The sequence below is a fragment of the Dama dama genome, chromosome 7, assembly GCF_033118175.1.
Source record: "Dama dama isolate Ldn47 chromosome 7, ASM3311817v1, whole genome shotgun sequence".
NCBI lineage: Eukaryota > Metazoa > Chordata > Mammalia > Artiodactyla > Cervidae > Dama > Dama dama.
The window spans coordinates 44,669,050-44,693,083 of NC_083687.1; the positions used below are offsets into that span (position 1 = coordinate 44,669,050).

The 24,034-nt window shown below is 41.7% G+C and overlaps 1 protein-coding gene across 6 annotated transcripts; it reads left to right on the forward strand.

Moving 5' to 3' along the window:
• The first annotated feature begins 2,164 nt into the window (after positions 1–2,164).
• On the forward strand, positions 2,165–23,270 carry MCUR1 (mitochondrial calcium uniporter regulator 1). Of its 6 annotated transcripts, XR_009693643.1 has the most exons (10): positions 2,186–2,664; positions 8,851–8,970; positions 12,101–12,204; positions 12,755–12,856; positions 13,839–13,880; positions 14,662–14,733; positions 17,316–17,369; positions 18,747–18,861; positions 20,084–20,280; positions 21,427–23,270. XR_009693643.1 is itself a non-coding variant. In XM_061147598.1 (9 exons), exons 1-9 carry the CDS (start codon positions 2,235–2,237, stop codon positions 20,155–20,157), a joined length of 1,113 nt encoding a protein of 370 aa, XP_061003581.1. In that variant the 5' UTR covers positions 2,186–2,234; the 3' UTR covers positions 20,158–23,270. The 6 variants fall into 6 exon arrangements, 5 of the variants coding, with proteins under 5 accessions (XP_061003586.1, XP_061003584.1, XP_061003583.1 ...); XM_061147598.1 differs by having other exon boundaries at positions 20,084–23,270; XM_061147599.1 differs by having other exon boundaries at positions 2,192–2,664; positions 19,827–23,270.
• The last annotated feature ends 764 nt before the right edge of the window (positions 23,271–24,034 follow it).

Below are 24,034 nucleotides of genomic sequence, written 5' to 3' on the forward strand. Positions count from 1 at the left end.
GTATATTTTGGGGTGGTGTATTTTGCTACCCTTCAGAAGGAAGAGGGATAAACCATATTTTACTTAACTGTATATTAGCTTGATTTTCTCTGGTATAGACCATTTACATTTCATATGATTATTACTATATTTGAATTTGGGTCTACCATTTTACTCTTTGCTTTCAGTTTGTTTCCTCTGGTTTTTTATCTATTTTCCCTTTGCTGTCTTTTTGGGTTATTTGAATATTTTTTATTATTACATTTTACCTATTGTGAGTTTGGACTATCTGTCTTCAGATAATATGTTTATAGATTACTTTAGGGATTACAGTGTACATATTTTTTAACTTTTCTAAATCTATTTAGAATCAGTATTTTAGCACTTCAAATGCAATGTAGAAAACTCACCACCACAAAGATCTCTCTATCCCTGCCCCTTTACTCTGTAGTTACATTACAGAGACGTCACCTCAGGTCACTACATGGTAACTACACACCGGCCAGGCCCAGGGCCTCCAGGGACGGCCCTGCCATCCTTCACTCTTTTCTCCTTGGTGATCTCGGAGTGTGTGCGGCCTGCCTAGAGATCTCACAGCTGGTGGGTCTCAGAGCATCTGCTCCGTGAACCCAAACTGGCTCATGGAAGTCCCCAGGTCCAGTTGCGGGGAGACAGAAGGAGGGCCCCATGTCCAAACATATTCTCCAATCCAACTTTGTTAGAAAGTTCTGAGCCCTGAGGGTTGTCTGGTCCCTGGCTGAAGGCTTAATTTGTAGATACTTCTTTTTCATTTGGCCTTTTAATCCCTGTATCTAGTCTATCCATTTAAGATTTCTGTGTTAGGATAAGAGACAGAAACCTTACTCTATCTGGTTTAAACAAAAACAGTTTATTGATTTATGTAAATAAAAATGTTGGTTTCAATCTCTCTCTCTCTTTTTTTTTTTTTTTTTTGTATCTCCTAGGCTGGTGCCTTAGGCATTTCTTTCCTTCGTCCAAGGAACACCTCTGAGTTCACACAATGGACTAGTAATTGAGACAGGTGCAGCGGGCATTCAAAAAGCTCACTGAACTGAACACTGCTAGTATCAGATATCCTTTTATACCAGTAGGTTTCATTTAACACTCAAACCCCCACGTTTCAAATTCCCAGATTGAGACTTTCTCACTTGATCCACTAATCCGGAAACAAAAGCTCTGAAAGTTTAGATTTAAATGCGTTGACTACGTTAAGTGCTACACCCTCGACCCTGTTAATAATCTTTAAAATGCACTCCGGCGGCTACACTCTGAGGGACTTCGGACCGGCAAAGTCAGGAAAACCCAGGGCAGCTCGGTGGACTTTCCACAGGATTCTAAAGGGCCCCAGGATATTTAATGTCTTTATAAGGACATCAGTGTAATAAATACGCAAATCGTGGCTGCTCCGAGCTCATTCCAGCTCTGTGAAGGCCCACGACCACCTCCTGGTCTCCCCGGTCGCCGTCACGAAGCAGGATGCGGGTTTGATCTGTACCAGGCTCTGAACTGTGGTGCTGGAGAAAGCTCTAGAGAGTCCCTTGCACAGCAAGGAGATCCAACCAGTCCATCCTAAAGGAAATCAGTCCTGAATATTCATTAGAAGGACTGGTGTTGAAGCTGAAACTCCTATACTTTGGCCACCTGATGCGAAGAACCGACTCATTGGAAAAGACCCTGATGCCGGGAATGATTGAAGGCAGGAGAAGGGGACGACAGAGGATGAGATGGTTGGATGGCATCACCGACTCAATGGGCATGAGTTTGAGTAAACTCCGGGAGTTGGTGATGGACAGGGAAGCCTGGCGTGCTGCAGTCCATGTGGTCGCAAAGAGTCGGACACGCCTGAGCGACTGAATTGAACTGAAGACTCGCCTCTCTTCGGGTGCCCGCTGCGGCAGACGAGCCCGCCCCCGCCCCCGCCCCCAACGCAGGCCCGGGGCCCCCGCCCCCTGCTCTGCCCCGCCCCCGGCGCGGGCCTGGAGCCCCGCCTACCCACCCAGCCCCGCCCCCAGCGCTCCCGGAGCCCCGCCCCTCCGGCCAGCCCCGCCCCCGGCGCGCCCAGAGCCCCGCCTCTCCGCCCAGCCCCGCCCCGGGCGTGGGCCCTGAGCCTAGCCCGGCGGGCAGGAAAGGGCGGGTTCGGCGCCGCCGCCCGTGCTCGCTTCTGCCGTAGGTGTCGGGCGGGGGCCGCGCGTGACCGGCATGAGCGCGCTCCCGGGCCAGTGACCAAGTCGAGGATGGACTGCGGCTCCGTCGCGGCCGAGAGGCCGAAGCGCCCGTCCGGCCGCCGGCGGCTCCTGCTCCTCCTGGCCGCCGGCCGCGCTGGAGGGCCGGGCGGCCGCGGAATCCTCGCGCGCCGCCTCCTGCCCGCGCTCCCCGGCGGCCCGGGGGCGCTGCGCCCCGCCGCTCAGGCGGCCCGCGGCGGCGCGGCACGTGCCTCCCCGCTGCTCCTCCTCTTTCTGGTGCCCTGCCCGCGCCGGGCGGCCGTGGCCCCGCGTCGGCCGCCGGCGGACTGGGAGCGTCCGCGCGCCGGACCCCCGGGACCCCCGGCTGGGCGCGGCGGCGTGTGGAGAAGCCAGCCGGGCCTGGCCCCGGGCCTCGCGGGTGCGGCGGGCGCGCTCCCCCGGTGCCTCGGCCGGGTGGCCGCCCTGGCGTCCTCCAGGAGAGGTGAGGGCCGGGCCGGGGCGGCGGGAGCTGGGCGGGCCTGCCGAGGTCGCCGGGCTCCTCCCCGGCGTGGGGACTGTCCGGTCCCGCCGTCTGGGCCGCGGGGCTAGCCTGGGCTTCCCCAGACGGGAAGGTCCGTACCCTCCGGGAGGCGGGCGCCCAGTGTCTGGCGCAGGCAGAGACTGATGGCTGCGGGAAGCGGGTGCGTAACTCTGCAGATCCCCCGGGTCGGGTGCACGCACGCCGTGTAGCAGGTTTGCGATGGGAGGCGCGAAGCGATGGGAGACTAAGGGATTGCTTCGCAGTTTAATTTTAGACCCTCGTTTGGGTTCATTACTCTGCTTGGCATTTCCCTAGGTACTCAGGGTGTATCAGTCAGCAAACTCTTTTCCTTCTCGGAGCTTAATTCTAGTAAAGGAGATTATGTGTATATAATATAATAACGTTAGCTCAGACAGTAGAGTCTGCCTACAATTTGGGAGACCTGGGTCCGATCCCTGGGTCGGGAAGATCCGCTGGAGAAGGAAATGGCAGCCCACTCCAGTATTCATGCCTGGAAAGTCCCTTGGACCGAGGAGCCTGGTAGGCTACAGTCCATGGGGTTGCAAAGAGTCGGACACGACTGAGCGACTTCACTTTCACTTTCATATATATTTTATATATAATTATATATATAATAACATCTGATTAATGCTATCGGAAAATATATAGGGAGTAAATGTTGGGAAGTGGAGTGGTCCTCCAGTTACTAATTTAAATGGAGTCCTCCGTATAAGCTTCATTGAGGAGTTAGCATTTGATTAAATACTTTGAGAACCTGAGATCAATCACTGCCCTGCTTGAGTTGAGGAAAGTCTAAGCAGACTCAGTGTACTAGATTGAAAACTGCTGATTAAAAAAAAAATCATTTGGGGTAATCGTTATTAATTAGCAAAAGTCTTAACTTTGGGGAATCTATACATATACATCAGTGGCTCTCCGTAACCACACTGATGGCTATTTAAAAAATGTTTTCCTCAACAGAAATGCTCGGTAAGTGTTGGTTGCTTCTGAAATTTAAGAATATCTTTGGCTGGGCAAGAAACTGGTTAGTAGGGCAAAGCGTGAAGGATGAGTATGTAGGAGACTGGGAAATGAGTGGTCAGCGGTCAGTGTGCTGCAGTAATTGTGTCTTTATTTCTGTACTTTGCCTTTTGTTGCCCTTTTTTGACAAGCTAGTAACTTGTGATTTCTTTTCCTCTCATGATCCCATCGGCTAATGAGAATTTTGTTTCTTGGTCTTCAGCCTAGTGGTCTGTTTGGTGTCCGGGATTCTCCGTAGAGCTACTTAGACCTAAGGATGGTTTGTGAATAGGAACTTTGTGCTTGCTTTCTTCCTCTTTCCAGGGCTGACTTTGGGCTTCTTTTGTGTATGTGTTTCAATATCCTTTGATGTGCTGAAGGTCCCCAAAGGAGAATTACATATCATAGCTCAGTTTCCTTGTTTCCTGGTTATTAATTCTGGGAATTCATAGTTCTGGGACCTCCATTTGTTGTCACAATAAAGAAGGAATGGTGGCCCAGAGCTGCTTCTGGTGCTAGAGTACTGCTGTGTCCCTAGGCCCTGCCCTGTGATGGAGGCAAGGTAGACTTCACCTTCCATCAGCCGGGGCTGGAGGGTCAAGTGGCATGTGACTAGGCTGTCTCCATTTTTCAGCTGATAATATTTATTTAAAATAAGCTTGCAGTATTGTTGTAAATTACATGAATGATTACTGTTATTAGGAAAAAGGAATTGGGGACTAGAATAATTGTATCGCTTTTCACAAGCCAGTTCTAGTCACAAATATTTTCAAGCTCTCTAACCCATGGAACAGTCCAACGTGGTTCTGAAATGGGTTGGGGGGGAGCTGTAAAGAGCCCTGTAAGAGGTGCATTCATTCATTCACCTGCCATCCAGCTCGGGCTGTTCTGTGTCGGGGTCTTTTCTCATAGAGGCCGGTTTTTGCCCAGAGCTGGAACTAAAGGATGAAAAAAGAGGTGCCAGATTTAAGTGACCTCACTTATGTGAAAAGGGAAAACAGTAGGTGAAGAAGAGATTAGTTCATCTCAAACTTTCTATGTGGACAGATCTGGATCTTAAAATGCATACAGTTGGATTTTTTGTTAAGTTATTTCTAGCCTGCAATGTACCAGGACCTCTGCTAAATGCTAGTGATACAAAAATAACTGACTGGACACTCTTGAGGAGCTTGGAATGATATACAGACATGAAAATAAATGTAGTTAAGTGCTATGATGGGGTTGTCTGTCCCGGGCTGAGAACACAGATAAGGAAGGAATACAGGCTGCTTCCCTTACCTGGGGGCAGTTAGCAGAGAGAACCTTACAGGGTAGCATAATGCCCTGCCCAGAACAAAATGGGTGCTTAGCACATTGTCAGATTAGATGAAGAGAGGATGCTTAAAATTTACCAGTTGAGAAAGGGGGACAAGCCAAGCTTAATGGAGTACAGAGTCTGAAAGTGCAGGAATCAGAATAGCTTAGGTGGCCAGAACAAAAGCTGAAAGGGGGAGTGGGCTAAATTAGGATGAGCTTTGTGTGTCTTACCAAGGGCCTTATACTGTAGGCGAGTGCTTCTTTGAATCTCAGCAACTCTCAAGTTTTTTTGTTTGTTTTGTTTTTACTGTTTGACACACACATACATAGAGCAGTTGCCGCATTTTATGTTTTGTGGGTCTGCAAACAGTGCTTGGTACAAAGTGATTATTGGTCCCCTGGTCCTTATCTTGGTACAGACTGACCGCAGCCACCCAACTCTCTCCAGTAACTTGGGAACCACTGCTGCCCTCTTACGAAAAGCATCAGATCTGTAGGGTCCTCTCCATGTCACATTTTTGATTACTTGGAATTTCCTTTGACTGTTTAGGGGTTGAGAATAAGAGTTGATCAGCTGAAGTATGTTTAGGAGAGCTACTGAGGAAACCTTTGAACTCTGAATTAGTAGATGACTATTCTGTCTTCTCTCACTCTTCTACAACACCTGGCATCTTAGAAAAGTCAGAACAAAGATGTAGTAAGGTTTTCATATTCAGTTCAGTCACTCAGTCGTGTCTGACTCTTTGCGACCCCACGGACTGCAGCACGTGAGGCTTCTCTGTCCATCACCAACTCCTAGAGCTTACTCAAACTCATGTCCATCAAGCCGGTTGATGCCATCCAATCTCTGTCATCCTCTGTCATCCCCTTCTCCTGCCTTCAATCATTCCCAGCATCAGGGTCTTTTCAGTGAGTCAATTCTTCGAATCAGGTGGCCAAAGTATTGGAGTTTCAGGTTCAGCATCAGTCCTTCCAATGAATATTCAAAACTGATTTCCTTTAGGATGGACTGTTTTTTATATAGCTATGTTTATTACATTTAAATGAAAGATTTTTATTTTATATTGTCCATCTTTTTCTTTTGCTGTCAATTTTAGTATGCTTGTAAGAAGAAACTATTACATTTAAATGGCGTTTCTTGACAAAAATTACAAGTTCATTTTGCAGTTGTTCCATGTCTTTTTAAAACTGTTTTTGTAGCTTGTGGAATACAAAGGCCAGGAAACCATTACTATGCTACCTCCTTCAAATGAGCACCTGGAGGGACTTCCTGGGCTGTCCAGTGGTTAGGACTCCACCCTTCAAGTAGAGGGGCTGCAGGTTCAATCCCTGGTCAGGGAACTAAGATATCACATATCATGAGGAGTGGCCAAAAAAATTTAAAAAAACAAATGAGCATCTTGAAACAAATTTGCAAAACAGGTTGGATCTGTGGTTAAACACACAGAAATTCATACAACAGGTAATATATGAATTGTTAGAACATGTCTCCCCAAAGGTAGACTTTTACAAAGTCAAGGAAAGAAAACTACAGACAAATATCTGTTACGAAAATAGTAGCAAACCAAATCCAGCCATATGTAAGAGGGAGTCAACACCATGACCAAGTGGGCTTCCGTCTCAAGAGCAGCAGGTTCACTTAATCATCAGAAAATCAACTCATGCAGTACACCACATTCACCGTGTAAAGAAGAGAAACCACATGATCATGGGAAAAGACGAAGAATATGATGAAATCCATAATCCGTTCGTGTTAAAGAACACGTGACAAATTTGGGTCAAAAGGAACCTGCCTCACCTGATTAAGCACATCCGAAACACCCATAGTGAACTTCATACTTAATGGTGAAAGACAGATTGTTCTCCCCCCAAAGTCAGGAACAAGGATATCTGCTCTCACTATTCAATTGAACACTGTATCAGACGTTCTAGCCAGGGCAGTTAAGCAAGAAAGTGAAAAGGGACCCAGATTGTAAAAGAAGTAGATTATCACTATTCACAGATGACATGACCTTGTACGTGGAAAACTCTAAGGAATTCATTAAAGTACTTTCACAGCTGATACACAAATTCAGCAAGATTGCAGGATACGAGATCAACATACAAATTGTACAAAAACAAAACTCAGTCGTATTTTTATTTACTAGCAGTAAGCAGTCTGAAAAATCTAAAGAGCAATTTCTGTAACAGCATCAAAAAGAATAAAATCCTTAAATTTAACAACAACAACAACAAAAGTTATATTCTGAAATTTCTATATAATGTTATTAAAGGAATTAAAGATCTAAATAAATAGGCATCCCATGTTCATGGTTGGAAGACTTTAATATTTTTGAGATGGCACTACTTCCCCAAATTGACCTACAGATTTAACACAGTCTCTAACACAGTTCCAAGTGGCTTCTTTGCAGAAATTGATACAATATAATCCTAAAATTCATATGGAAATGCAATGGGCTCAAAATAACCAAGGCAATCTCGAAAAAGAACAAAGAGAACTCACTTCCTGGTGTCAAAACTTATTACAGAGCTACAAGTAATCAAGAAAATGGGGCACTAGCAGATGGACAGACATACAGATCAATGGAATAGACTGGAGAATCCACAGATAAACCCACCCACTTAAAATCGGTTGAATCTTTGATTAGAGTCACAAGACAATTTAAGGGGGAAAATAGCGCTGAGACAACTGGACATCCACATGTGAAAGGATGAAGTTGAACCCCCATCTCACACCATATACAAAAACTCTCAAATGGATCAAAGACCTCAATGTGAGCGCCACAACTGCAAAACCCTTAGAAAACAGATGTAAATCTCTGTGCTCACATCAGCCAGTGGCTTCTTAGATGTGACACCAAAAGCAAAAGGACCAACAGAAAAAGATAAATTGGACTTACTTAAAATAAAAATTTTTTATGCTTCAAAAGGCACCATCAAGGAAGTAAAAGCCAATCCACAGAATGAGAATATTTGCAAATTACACATTTGATAAGGAATATGTATCTTAAGATATATTTAAAAAAAAAAAGCCTCTCAGTAATGAAAAGATAGCCCATTTTTTAAAAAATGGGCAAAGGGTCTGAAATTATATTTCTCCAAAGATAGACAGATGGCCAGTAAGCACATGAAAAGATGTTCAGCATCATTAACTGTCAGGGAAATGCAAATCAAAACTACAGAGAGATACCACTTGACACCCACTAGGATAATTATCTTAAAAAAAGACAGATAATAACAATGTTGAGGATGTGGAGAAATTAGAACCTTCATACAGTTAGTTCTTCAACTGGTGACTACATTAAAAAAAAAACAAACTGGTATATCTGTACAATGAAATATTATTCGGCAATAAAAGGAAATAAGATACTGACATAGAACGCGGTGGGGTTAACCTCTGAAATGCCACTCTGTGTGAAAGAAACCAGCCACAAGATATCATATACCTAATGACTCTGTTCAAATGAGATGTCCAGAGTGGGCAAATTCATGGAGACAGAAAATAGATTGAGGGATTGCCGAGGTGGGGGTGCGGGGGACACAGAGTAGGGGAATTAGGGTAGCTAGAGGGTCTAGGATTTCTTTGGGATTTATGAAAGTATTCTAAAGTTAGTTGTGGGTAAATTGCACAGCTTTGTAAATATACTGAAAGCAACTGAAGTATGCATTGGAAATGGGTGAGTCGTATACATGTGAGGTGTGTCTCAAGCCGTTGTTAATTTAAAAAACAGGCTTTTGAGGTATGCCTTGTTTTTTGCTTTTTCCTGATGCTGAGCTGCTCTTGTTTACCATCAGGTCCCATTTTGAACCACAGTGTCCTTTGCTTTCTAGAGCTGAGCCTCTGCGCTGGGAGCCTGCAGCTGGACAGCAGAAGGAGAGAGTTCACCTCTTCTGGGAACAGGAAGCACTACTTCGACACCCATGCCTTAGTGTGTGTGCTGGAGGAGAATGGTAATCTTCTGCCAGTCACTTGGTGCCATCGAGAAACACTACCCTCAGCTTCCTCATGGTCTTACCTAATTTCTCATATTTCCCTTTGACTTTGAAGTCTACAAGGTCGCCTTTGGATCCGTCTCCATTTTTTTTAAGTCCTTGTTTTTTGCTGTTTAAGGGCATTTTTGCTTCATCAGTACAGCTGAGACTTTTCTCCTACGTTTTCTCTTTGTCCAAGTGAAGTGTATGTTTATAACATCACTCCGGAAGTATAGTATTACAGGTTAAAAATTCAACACAAGCCAGCAAAACTCAGGAATGACTCCTAGGACAGCTGTCTAAGGCCAGAAGGGACAGTTTTATTCCTGTGCATCTCGTGTGCTCTAAAATTTTTCGTGAAATTAAAATGTTGCTGAGCAGCAGTTATTGATCATTTCAGCTTACTGTGGTTTTAAAAAAATATTCAGACTGACATTTTCTCTTCGTGCTGTTGAACCAAGTAATGTAAAAGATTACTTTGACATGTATGGCAGCTATTGAAAGTACACTTAGTATATAGGGAGCAGTCTCATATTTAATCTTGTCTAGACAAATGCACAGTGTAAATTGAATACATATTATATTGATAATTCTTTATACTGTGAACACATAGACTCTCAAATTCAGAATCTCAGATTCCATAGCTTATGCCTTTGAAATAAATCAGTCTGTGCTATTGTATAGTCATCCATCCAGTTGTGCATCTTCATATCTGAAAAGCTGCCCGTGTTGATGTTCTTTACCTGCCCAGAACATGGTGATGGGGTGGGTCCTTCTGTGCGTCCGTGGGTTAGTTAGCAGCTCTGGGTTCAGGCTCTGCTAGCTTCCAGCTGCGTGGCCTCACAGTCTTTCTCCCTTCTCAGTTCCCAGCCGCCCACCTTTGGAGCATGGGTGTACTAAGGATTCCAGAGAGCCCTTGTGAGTGTGAAGTCATGTCCTTGAATGCACATTGGGAAAACTGTCAGCATGCTCTGTGATCATTTTTACAGCTTTTTCTTCTCAAACTTGAAACAGTCAGCCTTTTCCACCACGACTTCTTTCTACTCAGAATTTAAAAAGAAAAGTAGAAGTAAGAGGGGCATCTAAAATTATATTGATAAGCAGAAGTCTTTTCACTTTTCTTTTTCGTTCCTTTTTTCTTTTTCATGGATCTTTTGTTCTTGTATTCAAAGTAACCAATTATAAAAAATACATTCCAGAGATAATAGGGGCATCTCTACATGGACTAGATGTCTGATGATATTAAGAGAACGTCATTCATTTTGTTAAGCGTGACTATGGCCGGGTAGCTGCAGTGGACCCAAATCCTTTCTCCCATGAAAGGTGGGGTTTGTTTCTCTTCCTACCTTTCAGAATCCATTTATTTATTTTTGACAATTTGATGTTGAATGTTTCAATATATGTACTTCCTATTTTTCTTGATATAAAACCCTAGCCTGTGAGTATTTGCCTATTTCAAAACAAGTGATGTAAGGACCCCACTGGGTGTAGGATGTGAAAGTGCTTACCTGGATGATGGCTGGGTTAGGGTAAGACCAGGAAGGATCCCTTGGGGAATGTTCTGTCCTTTATCCTTTTTTTCCCCTCTGGAGTTATGTCTCCTGATTCACAGAACTTCCTCTGTCCATAATCTCACTGGCCCTGATTTTTGTCCCACCTCTCTTTACTATTAATACAAAGAATTCATTTGCATCTGGTATCCCAGAAATTGTCAGGCTTAACTTCTTATTCTTATCCTTTCTCCTCCTGTAGGTAGTTCTAAATTATAAGGCTGTAAAGTTTATCTCTTTTCTTACCAGTGTAAGTCCACTTTGGTTTCTCTTTTTCTTTTCTTTATAATCCCCAAGCCTAATTATGTTTAATTATGAACTCTTATTAATAAATTTTAAAAATTGCAAAAGACTTGCTGATTTTTTTTAAATTAGGAAAACAGAAAAGAACCAAGAAAAACTACCCCGAATCCCAGTGCCAGAGCTAAACTGTTAACATTTGAGTGATTTTGCTAGCTGTTCATGACCCACACATTGAAAATAAAAAGATTTTGAATAAAGTGAAAAGAATAGGTTTTTGGAGGTCTTTTTGTCTTCTTTGAATTTGTTTCTTTGTTCTTTTTCCATATAGTCCCATGCTTAATCTCATCCAGATTGAATCAGGTATAACTTTATCCAGACAAATAGGCCATGGACTATAAGAATCAGTACATTCTTCTGAAGTTCTTATAGATGAAAGTATTTAACAAAAAGAATTATATACCAGGTACTTAAACATCTTAAGTATTTAAAATTAAGCATTTTAATTAGAATTTTCAATGTGAAATATGTTAGTACCTAAAGTTATTAAAAACAGTAGCAGTGCTAAGTTGAGTCTTCATGTAATTCAGTTCAGCATCATTTATTGAATATAAAAGAATATATTCTTCCCAGTTTGGGCTTTCCTCACTAGTGACTGAGGAAGATTATGGAGGAAAAAATGTAAGAACTGATTTTGTCTTTTAACATTAAATAAATTAACAGCTCAATTATTATTATATAGCCACTGATTTGACTGATTTGTGCTAGAAATAAAATAAACACACTTTCTCTACTTAATGTAATTGTTTTTTACTAATATGTACTAATTTACTAATTTAAAATTAAAGAAGTCATCTCCATTGTAGAAAATGAAGACAGCACAGAAGAAAATAACAGCTACCTAGACTCTTTCATAAATTACAAAAGCAATAGCTTGTATAATGTCTGTATTTTGAGTCTTGTATCTCTTCACTTGACCTTGCACAGCAGATGTCTCCTGTCGTTAGACGTTCCCGGAAAACATGGTTTTTGACCCCAAGGAGGGATGTCAGGGCTCAGTCCGCCCCACCCCTCATTTTACGTGAGGAAACACGCATGTACATACTCATGTGTCCTACTTGTCCCAAGGAACAGACACATCACAGCCTGTGACTAGGCTCCACCCTCTTGCCATGCTGAACTTCCAGCTGCTTCTGAATTCAGACATTCACTTGCATGTGTAACTTTGTATTTTCTCCCTTTCTATGAAGGATTTTTTTTTTTTCATTAATTCTGACAACTACGGTCTCCTGAGTAATTGTCTTTGTGTGTTTGCCTAGGGTTTACTACTCAACAAGCAGAAGTCATTGTGTCTGCCTTGATCAAGATCATGGAGGCCAACATGGATATCGTCTACAAAGATATGGTCACCAAGATGCAGCAGGTAGCTCTGCTAGGGCTCTTGAGCAGATTGAGCTAGTGGGCCACCAGGGAAGTCCCAGCATATAGCAATTTTAATTTAGACAAGAGGCAAATGGCTAGCATGGCATAAAATATATTTATTCAGAGCTATTTTTTCAACTTCTATAGAATCATTAAGTTTGAAAACTAATTCTTCTAGTCAACTATGCAGTGGACATGAGTTTGAGTAAACTCCAGGAGATGGGAAGCCTGGCATGCTGCAGTCCGTGGGGTCACAAAGAATCAGACACAACTGAGTGACTGAACAACAAAATGCTTTAATAAATGGAGACGTGGCCGGAATTATAGCTGGTGGTCCTCTGACTGCCACTCTTAACTGATTCATCTGGTGCTGATACTGGCCTTGAGTTCTTACTCTTTTCTCATTTCAAGACAGAGGAGGACCTTGCTGAACCTCTTTCTATGTGCCCATGTCCTGGTTTCTCATTAAGATGATCCCAGGTTGAGATGGTAGGAGGTAGGAGGACTTCCTAGGCCAGACAAGGTTATATGTTTCATTTTTCTTTTCCCAGGAGATCACTCTTCAGCAAATAATGTCTCAGATCGCTAACGTGAAGAAAGATATGATTATTTTGGAGAAGAGTGAATTTTCAGCCCTCAGATCAGAAAATGAGGTAAAACTAAAGAGCCACTCATATTTATCAAGTGCTTTTCTATTAGGAGATGGAGATGTAATGTGCATACACAAAAGTGTACAAAAAGTGTACACCTCAGTGAATTTTCAGTATGGACTATCAGTCAGATGAAGAGGCAGTCCTTGACCGGCACCCCAAGACCTGCTGTCTCCAGCGTCTGGTCACTCCTCCCACAGCCAAAACCGCTCTCCCAGCTTACATGGCCGTTAACTGGTTTTGCTCTCCCAGAATTCTATCAATGGAATCACACTGTGTCTTGCAGCAATAGATCACTGTCTTTCATTGTTCATGGTATTGTAGGAACATGCTGCCTTATTCTACTGTGATGCATATTAGAGTTGTTTCCAGTTTAGGGTTATTATGAATAAGTGCAGCTGTAGAATGTCTCTTCATGTCTTAAAGTGTGGGCGTATGAGATCAGTGTTTAAATAGGGGCTGTCTTCACATCTTTTGTTTTCAGTCCTATTTAGAGTCCCATGAAGGAAGTTCATTTATCACCTGTTGCTCTTGATTTTATAAGAACCCATCTAGCAAAAGATTCCTTCTTTTGCTAGAAAAAAAAGATAAAGTTTGAAACTGTCTTGAAGTCATTTATTTGAGGGCAGAATTAGTTAAAAGGAAACTTGAAAGAGGTACTAAAGCATCTCTGGAGGGAAATGAGACCATTGAAGACGGTTGTGTTACTAATTGTATGTGGCCTTCAACATGAATTGAAACCCCTCAAGACACGCCATGTCTATAGTACCATCCTGGCATGACCAATGATCATTTCTGCCTCTGAGACTAATCAGTTGCAGTTGTGTTCTAAACATGGCTAAAATTCATGTTGAATTGAGGAAAGAACTTGAAGAACTTGCTCATAAACACATGTTGTAATATTTGTTTATTACCAAGTTTTATGTTTTTCTTCTAATCTTCCAACCATATCCTTGACTGACTTCTTTTTAATGTTTTTTTTTAGAAAATAAAACTTGAGCTCCATCGGTTAAAACAGCAAGTAATGGTAAGAGCCTCATTCCTGTTTGCTTGCTCGCTTATAGTTACATAAATTCAGTAATAAATGTCCAAAATATTTATGTGTTCCTAAAAAATTACTCCTGTGTTAAATATTTGTGCGATGTGTCTCAAAAGTACACACAGGAAGATTTAACCAAGAACATAGCCAAAGAATAAGTTACTGATGTCTGTAACCAAATCCATCAAGAAAATTGTGATCAAGAAGGAATGAAGTCATTTTTAAATAAAATTTTTCTAAAACAGCCACATGGAGTCCTTACATTCTCTTAGGAGAGATTATCTTTTAAAAAATTACATGTGATTTTAACATGCTGACTAATGCCAGCTGCTTGATTTTTTAAGTGGAAAAGACATTGATGTTAAATAAGAAAAAGGTTTTGATGAGTGTCAGAAAGCTTTATTTGAACCAGAATCTGATATTTCACTTGAGTCCATCTCTGCTTTCCAAAGTTGTCCAGAGAACAGCTTGATTCATAAATTCCACAAGGCGATTGATTTGGGAATCTTGATGTAAAAAGCAACAGTAACCCACTGTGATCTGACTTAAACATGAAAGGGGATTATCTGTATAAATAACCAGGAAGTCCCCGCAGACATGGCTTAACCAGTCTCTTGACCTGCCTCGTCTCCAGCTCCATTTCTCTGCACACCCCGGCCCCCACCCTCGACCCCTCCGGTGGAGCAGTGGACCCAGGCTCACATCCGCACCGGCTTTGGATCTCTCACTTTGGATTTCTCTCTGTCTTTGATGTTTGCCCTCCTACTAGGATGAAGTGATCAAAGTCCGAACAGATACCAAATTAGACTTCAATCTAGAAAAGAGCAGAGTGAAAGAACTGGTATGTTTCTTTATTTAAAAATAGAATGTGAATTAATTTCTTTGCAAGACAGAACATTTGGTCAAATCTAAGGTTATTTACAGTTCATAAGTACTGTTAAATATTTACCTGTATGTGATTGTTAGACATGGTGTTTCTTTATTTCAACTGTATTTTGGATTAGGACTTTAAAAAGTAACTTTAAAATTAAAATCTTGGTCGAGTCAAGTTTGAATCTTGTTTGTTTCAGAGATACTAAACTGTTTATCACTTAGACATGAATAAATTAAGTTTTATCTTGATCTCTTTGCTATTAACTTAAATCTCCACTGGTCCTGATTTTGCAGAAGTTAGATTATCTGACTTGAATCATATTAAATTATAAATATTAAATAATGTTAAATTCTACATTAAAAATTGAAGGTTTAAAAAATATTTCCATGTTTTTTTAATAGAGAAATCTTAATGAACTTTTTTGCATTGTTTTGAAATGCAAATTCTAAGTGATTCTTTAAGTTACACTAAATTGAAATTTTCTATTAGGAAAAGTAATTGAAAAGTAAAACTTCCATTACCAAAAAGATACCACAAAATATGAGTTGTAAATAAGCAGAAGGGATATATATATATATATATATATATATATATGACATATATTTGTTGTTGTTTACTCACTAAGTCATGTCTGACTATTTTGCAATCCCAGGGACTGTAGCCCGCCAGGCTCCTCTGTCCATGGGAATTCCCAGGCAAGCAGGTTGCCATTTTCTTCTCTAGGGGATCTTCCCAACCCAGGGATTGAACCTGCATCTCCTGCATTGGCTGGCAGGTTCTTTACCACTGAGCTACCAGGGGAGCCCCCCCATTTGATGTACAAAATAATTATTATGCCAAAGTTACCTGCCTTTCTAGTCTTGAAACACTTTTAACCATGAAGAGGAAATCACTTAGTATTGCTAAAATATATAATGATCACTGGCATATGACTAGTTTCTAGATGACGAAAAACTCCTTTGGTTACCTTTGCCCTTAAGGGTTATATATAGGCTTAGCAGGAACTCTGAATCCACTTGATGTGGGAAGATGCCTGTAGCAACAAAGTCAGGAAGAACTAGATCTCAGAGATTGGGAGATGCGGGCTGTGAGCATGGATTAAAATCAGTGAATTTATGTGACTTATTAACCTAGCTGAGAAGTCCTTTTTGGTAATCCTAAATTCAGATTACTCTGAAGTGCAGGGCAGCAGTATACGAGTCTGCAACTAGCATGAGTTTAATATGCACCGAGGAAGATGCACCAACCCTCTCATTCTTTTGTTTAATGCACTTAGAATACTGTTCCAGCAGCATTGACTGTGGTGATACTTACAGCCAGTTTCAAATGCAGTGTAGCCTATAAACTGCTTTGGGGTAGAGGGAGGTGGGTCCAGATAGATGCTACTTTTATAATCATGGCAGTGTCGAGATTTAGTCTTTTCTCTTGTGGCTGAGTCAGTATTAGTGAAGGCTGGAATTTTAAGGGATGCAGAAAATCCCATTCCACCCTGCCCTCTGGTGGTAATCTGGTGCATAGCTCTCTCTGAAACCCTGGAGATGAGCATTCTTTGGTCCTGCAAGTAGTTCTTGGTTTGGGGATTGGGTGGTTGGTTTTTTTTAACTTCTAAGCAGTGCTGTTTTTATATTCTATCTCCCTGGCAGTCATAGGGGGACATTTATAGCTAGAAAGTTTCTAGAGACTTCAAAAGTATTAATTTTCCCCCTATAACAACAGTGTTAATTTATTGAGGATTTTTTTAATTCTTCACTTCAGTTACTAATTTTTATTTGCTTAGGCAACTCCAGATGCCTACCCCTAAGGAAACATGCCTGATTTTGGTCTCAGTGTTGGTAGAATTACACAGTCATTAATAGCAAAAAAGGCAAGATATCATTTTAATTCTGAGTAGAACTAGTCAATTCCCTTAGTAACATTGGATTGTGACAATGCCCACATGGATTTGTGTTTTGGTTTTTTTCAGTTAAAACCAACATGTGATGGTTTAGGGTATTTCTTGAATCTGTGTATTTACATAGTGTTTTATAATCAGAAGGCAGCATCTATGTCACAGAATAATAATCCTTGAAATTATTTTTTCCCAACTTTATATCTTTTCTCTTTTGTATAAGCTTCAAATAGTGCCAATTTTGTTTGTAGTTAAGATGGGATAGCTCCTAAATTGAATTGTTACCCTACTTTTTTCAAGCCTCCCAAAGCTGAAAAGCCTATGACACAGCATCTGTCTAAATTGGTCCCAGGAAATGCTGTTATCATAGTGTGAGGGACTTAGAGACATCACAGCAAAGAGATGAAAAGAAAACCAGCAGAGAGAGAGGTAGAAGATGACAAAAGGGAATCTAGATGTTGAAGCAATGAGTAAATATAAATAAGATTTTAAAAAAGATCAAAAGGAGAAGGCAGGGAGGCTGCTTTATCCTAGGGGCGACTACTCATAGTACAGGTTCTTGGAAATCCTGATACCAGAATATTTAAGATACCAGAGAAGGAGGAGAGGAATAAATAAAGGAACAGATCAGAATCTGACCTGTGTTACATGTTTGTTTCAGCATTCGTTAAACGAAAGGAAGCTGCTGGAAATAAAAACAGAAATGGTGTCACTGGTAAGGAAAGATTCACTTTTCACCTAGCAGAACTGAAACTCTGCCCATTAAACACTAGCTCCTTCTTCCTCCCACTGGCTACCATCATTCTGTTTTCTGCCTCTATGAATTTGACCGCCCTCGGTCCCTCATGTAAGTGGAATCATGCAGTATTTGTCCTTTTGTAACTGGCTTATCTTGCTTAGCTTAATGTCCTCAGGGTCCATCCATGTTGTAGCATGTCAGAATCCCCTTCCTTTTTAAAGCTAAATAATACTCCCTTGTATGGACATAGTACATTTTGATTATCATTATGACCATTGTGAATAGTGCTCTAACTGTGGGCAAGTGGATATCTGTTGGAGTCCCTGTTTTTAATTCTTTTGGGTATATATACCCAGAAGTGGAGTATCACAGGATTTTTTTGGTACTTAACAAAGGACTTAGTTATTTTAATTGAAGAATAAATAAGGAATGGAGTTGGGGTTTTTTTTGTTTTTTTTTTTTTTACTATATTTTTAGTTTATGGCATGCATAACTTCTTTTCCGTCCTTATTACCTGGGACCTCTGAAACCTGGAAGAGACTTCCATGAGAGAATACTAAACTCATCCTCTGGAATATTTTACTCCTCCACTCGTTTTTTTACTTATTCATTACCTGACCTATTCACCACAGGGGACTACTTACTTGCCCTGGGATTTTTAGTGAAGTATTTCCTACGCTTTTACGCATTCACATTAATGAAATGTTACAAACCCTTTATAACATCAGCCAAACTCACTACCCTTTGGGTGTTAACTGTGTATCTGGTTTAACTATTATATTTGGGAAAGAACTCATATAGGCCCTTGGTATAGCCAAGCCTCATAATAAAACACGTGGTATTTGAATTATAAAAGAAGAAAACTTTTTAAAAATGTGAATAGAAATAGTGTCCGGCAAGCACTGTTGCCTTTAGATTACCTACCTAAGATTCCATTCATTTTTTAAAGCATGTTTTGTATACCTTTTACTGAGAGGAATTCAGAAGGAGGAGGTACATTCATTGCTATTGAGAACACACCAACTTCCTAAACTTGCAAAGCTGCCTATAATTTATAAAAGGTTCCTTCCATCAGTAATCGCACTTGATTCTCTAAACAGCCTTTGTGAAGACAGGGCCAATGTTACTTTTTATCTTTGTTTCAAACTGAAGGAGACAGGCCTAGAGATAGGTAAGGCCCTGGCTAACACAATATAGCGTGAAGCTAGTAGAACTCAAGACTAGAGTCCAGGTCTCCTTAATCTGACCATGGGTGTACCTTGACTGCACCCTATCGGGAAGGGACTCAGGAACTGTCAGCAGAGGGAACAAATCCAGTATGGTTCAATGCTGTGAATCTCTTTGTTTTAAAAGCATGCCCAGCAGGATCGGGCCGTCACGCAGACAGACAGGAAGATAGACACCGAGGTTGCTGGCCTTAAAACCATGCTTGAGTCACACAAGCTTGATAATATTAAATATTTAGCAGGTAAGCCGTCTTACATTTAGATAGTTAAAATGAACTGAAAGTAAATAAAATTGTAAAGTTTTTTGGCCAAGCCATGTACGATCTTAGTTCCCTGACCAGGGATCAAGCCCATGTGCCTTGCAGTGGAAATGCAGAGTCCTGACCACTGGACCACTAGGGAATTCCCAAGATAAATGTATAAATTAAGTCACAGACAGATATTGCATTTCATTGATTCTAGCGCATTTTTTTGATGCTTTAACATTTCTGAAATTAGAAGGCATCTTACAGTTTCCAATAGATAAAGTATCATACTATTAATGTCATTTTTTTTCTTTCCTTGTAAAGCACATGACTTTATTTACTACTACTCATGGCATCTTAAATTTGATGAGATGCTATCATCAGACTGTAGTTATTGGGAATAATTTTCAGTGACATTCAAGATGGAATATTTTACACACAGTTGAATTGTGATCTTTCTGCTTCAGTGGGTGACACTTCTTATAAGGAGTTCTTTTGCTTTCACAGTTTTTGAGCCAAAAGAGGGAAGGATTCACATATCAAAAAAAAAAATTACTTAACCATTATTTTAACTCAAATTTAACATTTTGGATCAATATATTGAAGTAGAGTAATATTTATAAGTAGAATTTTGCTCACGAAGTTAAAGGGTGTGTCCCTCTGTGGTACATGTGCATTTACTTTGTGACCACAGAATTCTTGGGATTCTTTACATTTATTGAGAAATTTCGTTGGATATTGAACGCATTTGTACTTTGGAGATGATGATATCAGATGAGGGGTTTTTTAATAGCAAGGTGTTTTGTGGAGTGTGGCACATCAGTGAGCAAGCCAGATTTCTTGGATTTGGTTTTACTTTCTTGGAGGATAAATGCCTGTTTTTTTTTTTTAGTAAAATGATGTTCCTGCAAGTAACTTTTAATAGAACTAATACTGTGCACAATTGTTTTTTTTTCTTCCAGGATCTGTATTTACGTGCCTAACAGTAGCTCTGGGATTTTATCGCCTGTGGATGTAATAAAGTGTCTATTTAAAGAGCATTCTATTGTTCTGCCTTAAGAATACCAGATTCTTGCTGTACTTTTTTTTCTCATTTCTAATTATAATGCTGATTTTTAAAATTTAATGCACATTATTTATATTATGCAAATGATGGACATATAACCACGGCAAAGAAGTGAGAAATTTCATAACTGCTTCTTTCATCTCTTCTATTTAGTTAACTTTATAACTCTTGAGTGGTGGAAAAAGCAAGGAGGACTCCACTCCCCTGGACCAGTGAACTCAGTCTAACTTGCAGGACATAGCAACAATAAATATGTGTAGAACTCTGCAATTTTAAATCTTCTGTCTCATCAAGGATTTGGGGTCTCCATGTAAAGGCACAGAAGCTTTACTAAGTGCTGAAGAATCAAGGTAACCAAACCAAGAGCATCACATCTTCTTCACCTGCTGACCCAGACCCTGACGTCAGCCGGTCCCTGTGTTAGAGGTTGCGTTTCAAGTCCAGTCAGTCCGTAGCCTCATGCTACACTGTACTTGACACCAGAGAGAGATTTTTTTCTTTTAGTTGCATTATCTTGGTTATTATTCCGCTTATTGTTTATGTGCCTTCCAGCTGGAAAATCTTGTTGTCTAATGAAGTATTAGGATTAGGATGGAGACGGTCTCAGCCTCCTGCTGTGCCCACTTCCTCTACCTCCTTCCCCCTCACTCAGCCCCTCCTCCTCTCCCTCCTGATTTAAGAGCTATCATAATGCTCCAGGGATGACATTGTCTCCCTAGAAAACATGCTCCCTCTCGGCATGGAAGTCAGCTTCAGTATGTGTGATCGTCACCCTAATGGCCTTCAACTTTTTACACGATGCAAGGGAAGCACACGGTATAATGTCTGTAGCAATCCTGAGATAGTTAGATAGTGTATGTACTCCTCAGAAATATCTTTAATGAAGATGCCTTTGCCCATTACAAGCTCAGGTCAAAGGCTTTGAAAATTAGAGAACTGTCCTGCCAGGTATTAGCCTAATGTGGGTCAGATTCTTTGGTTGTTAAAGACATTCTCATAGCGACCTTACCTCTGCATTTAAAACAGATTACTAGATACAGCGGGGCGGGGTGGGGGGGGTTTGGAAATGCACATTCTCATCTTACTTGAATGACCTGCACATAAAAAGAATAAGCATTCAAGAAATGATGACATCAGATGTCTCCTGTCTTTCTCACATGTGCATGTGCTTATCTGTGCATACCTGGTTCAGTGGAAAAACCACATAGAGACTTCGGATCACACAGGTAGAATAAACTACCCATCATCACTCTTCCATCCACAGTGGTGACTAAGTTGTCCTCTGTCCTTCGGATGCCATTTCTAAACTTTTTAAGTCATCACCTTGTTTGAGAACATTTGTGTAGCTTAAAGATTCTGAGCTCCAGATAAGTATGAAAATCAAGTACTTTGGCATTCGTGGTGTCAAAGTGAAAAATAATCTTTTTTTCAACTAGATCCAAAGTTGTCTTAACTGCCTCAAAAGATACTTCAGCAATATATTCTTTCCCTTTCAGAGAAGCTTCTCCAGGAAATACTGTTCATTTAACAATCGCCTCCAATATTAAAGAGTGAGAAGTGACCTCCCGTTAAGCCACCTGTGCAGCATAACTTTGGTTAGGGAGAGCCAGGAGGAGGCTGGAGCACATGTGCTTTGACAAAAGGAGACAGCACTGTCCGCGGTTCTGTTTCAAAGGGAATGCTAACGTATTCGCAAAGTGACCTTATATGCTGATAAAATATTTTTTAAATAACATTCAGCTGGGTGACTTTCTGTCCTCTGCCAAAAGCATTCCATGTGACATTCCTCCTAGTGAGGGTGGGCCGCACCCGCCCGTCACTTGGTCCGGGCCATCACTGGCTGCAGTGGAGTCCTCCAAAGCACCAGCCCGCACCTCCCCGGCCTCGGGAACAACGAACTCTCCTCTTGGTGGCCTGGACTGCGGGCGTAGATGGAGACCAGGAGAGTTCGGGACTGTGTTCTCTGTTTAGTCAAGTATATTCTATTTTAAAGCACAGGAGCAGAAAGACAAGCATACCCTTCCCGGCTCTCTCCCGGACATCTGTGAGCCTCTAAGTGGCTGGGGCTGGATGCTGTATGACGGCTCCTGAGCTCACCTGGCTGAGAGGAAATTCAGCATTAGCACTCGGAAGGGAGAAGATGCCTGACGAAACTCCCTGCCTCTAGCACGTGGGGGAATTGGCCAAAGTGAGATCCTGAAGATCACCCCTCCAGGCACAGGTTCCTAACCCTGAATGTCAAGTGGCCTGAGTCCTTACTTCCTGTTCATGCACAAACCACTCGGAAGGTTCCTCCATGCCTTCTCTCCACTCCCCTGCTCTTTATCTTATTTAGAAGAGCTTAAACTCCAGCCCGACTCCTCTCCCATTCCCTTCATAAGCCAGCCTGTTTGTGTGTGTGGTTCTTTAGAGAAAACGTGAATTCTGACTTCCTTGCTGGTCTCAGCCCTCCACTAAGGACTTTTCCAGCTCAGTAGCTAACAAAACTACATCTGAAGGTCTTTGTCTTTCCGCTTAAGGATGTCAAGTACCTCAGTCGAGAAGTCTCCAGTTCAGGAAGAAAGGCTTGAACCAGCCATCTTGCCCTGAGCTCTTTGAAAACCAAACCCCTGAGCCACAGTGTCTGTGGCCCGGCCTGGGCCGTGTCCCTCTGCTGCCGCAGAGTGACGAGCTCGTCCTTCCGTCCCAGGCTTCTCTGCAGCTCTCCTGCTAACTAGCTGTGTCAGCATTGGCAGGGACCTCTCCCCCCGATACGCCGTGTTCTGAGAATTTTGGCCTCATTCCTGAACAAATGTCGTATAGACGGCACTATGGAACTCATGTCTAGAAAACTGGCTCTTAACATAACGTTCATCACATGTGTTGCGACTTTTCTGACACTGAAGCAAAAACATGTTAATCAGGAGTGATTTATTTTTTATAGAAAATGTTTGAGCCTGTTTAGCCTTTTATCAGGGTTTCATTTGGAAAATACCAACCTTCCTGCAGATTTATAACTTATGTTCCTCTCATTATAACCCAAATCGTTTCTTAACCCTTTCATTACTTAAGCAAATGTTTGGTTACATTTTACTGTATAATAGAGGGGCCCTAATAGTCTTATGATCTAAAATAAAATATTTAATTTTATGTGATTAGAATGCTGTTCTGTTTGTTCACATTGAATATGAAAAACTGGAACAACTTCTGCCCACACTGTTTCTACTGTTTTTCCTTCCAGTTGTATATGATAATGATGTAATATTTTAAAAATCTAAAACCTAAACATATTTGAATTTGCATACAGGATATATTTGAAAGTGGTTATTTGATTTAAAAAATAAATTTTTATTCAAAAGACTCTTACTAGCATGCTTGTGGTGAAGTGTTTTAACTCCTTGTTTGAGGGCAAATGCGGTTTATATGCAAGTTTCTACAAAAGCTGGAAGATCAAGTTACAAGTGATAGAAATCTGAATCAGATGAGCTTGAGCAAAGAGTTTGCTTTCCTTGGCCTACATGATCAAAATTCAGGAAAAGCGAGACGGAGATACCATGGGAACTCACCTCCTGGCACCTCACGCTTCCACTTCTTACCGGCATGGGTAGTTCTCTGAGACCAGCTTCACGCTGGTGGAGCTGCCAGCACACGCCCTGCGACCCAGCATGGGAGGGTTCCACCGTGAAAGGGCCTGGAAGGAAGGGACTGAAGGAGCAACCAGAGGATGGGAGGAAGGGACCGAAGAAGCGGCTGAAGGAGCAACCAGAGGACGGGTCCTGAGAGGGTTCTCCGCGCTCCTTCCCCAGGACGCACCTGTTCCACACAAACGCCCCCTCTGAATGGTGGGGCTTTTCTGAGTCACCTGCTCAGGCTTAGCTTCTGTGTGACAGACGCCTGCTCGAGAGGGAAGCAGAGGAATGGCTTGAGGAAGTGGATAACTGAGAGCGCCTGGAAACTAATTTTGGGCCCCTTTCATTTTCTCCAACCAGAAACCTTTTCCTCCAGTTAGGGAGTCGCCAAGAACTGACTAGGTTCGAGGGGGGGCTATCCGGTGTCTCAAAGCCCCTCAATGATCCACAAACACAGCCTTCCTGTGAAAACCGTGCCATTGAAGTTCCAGACGTC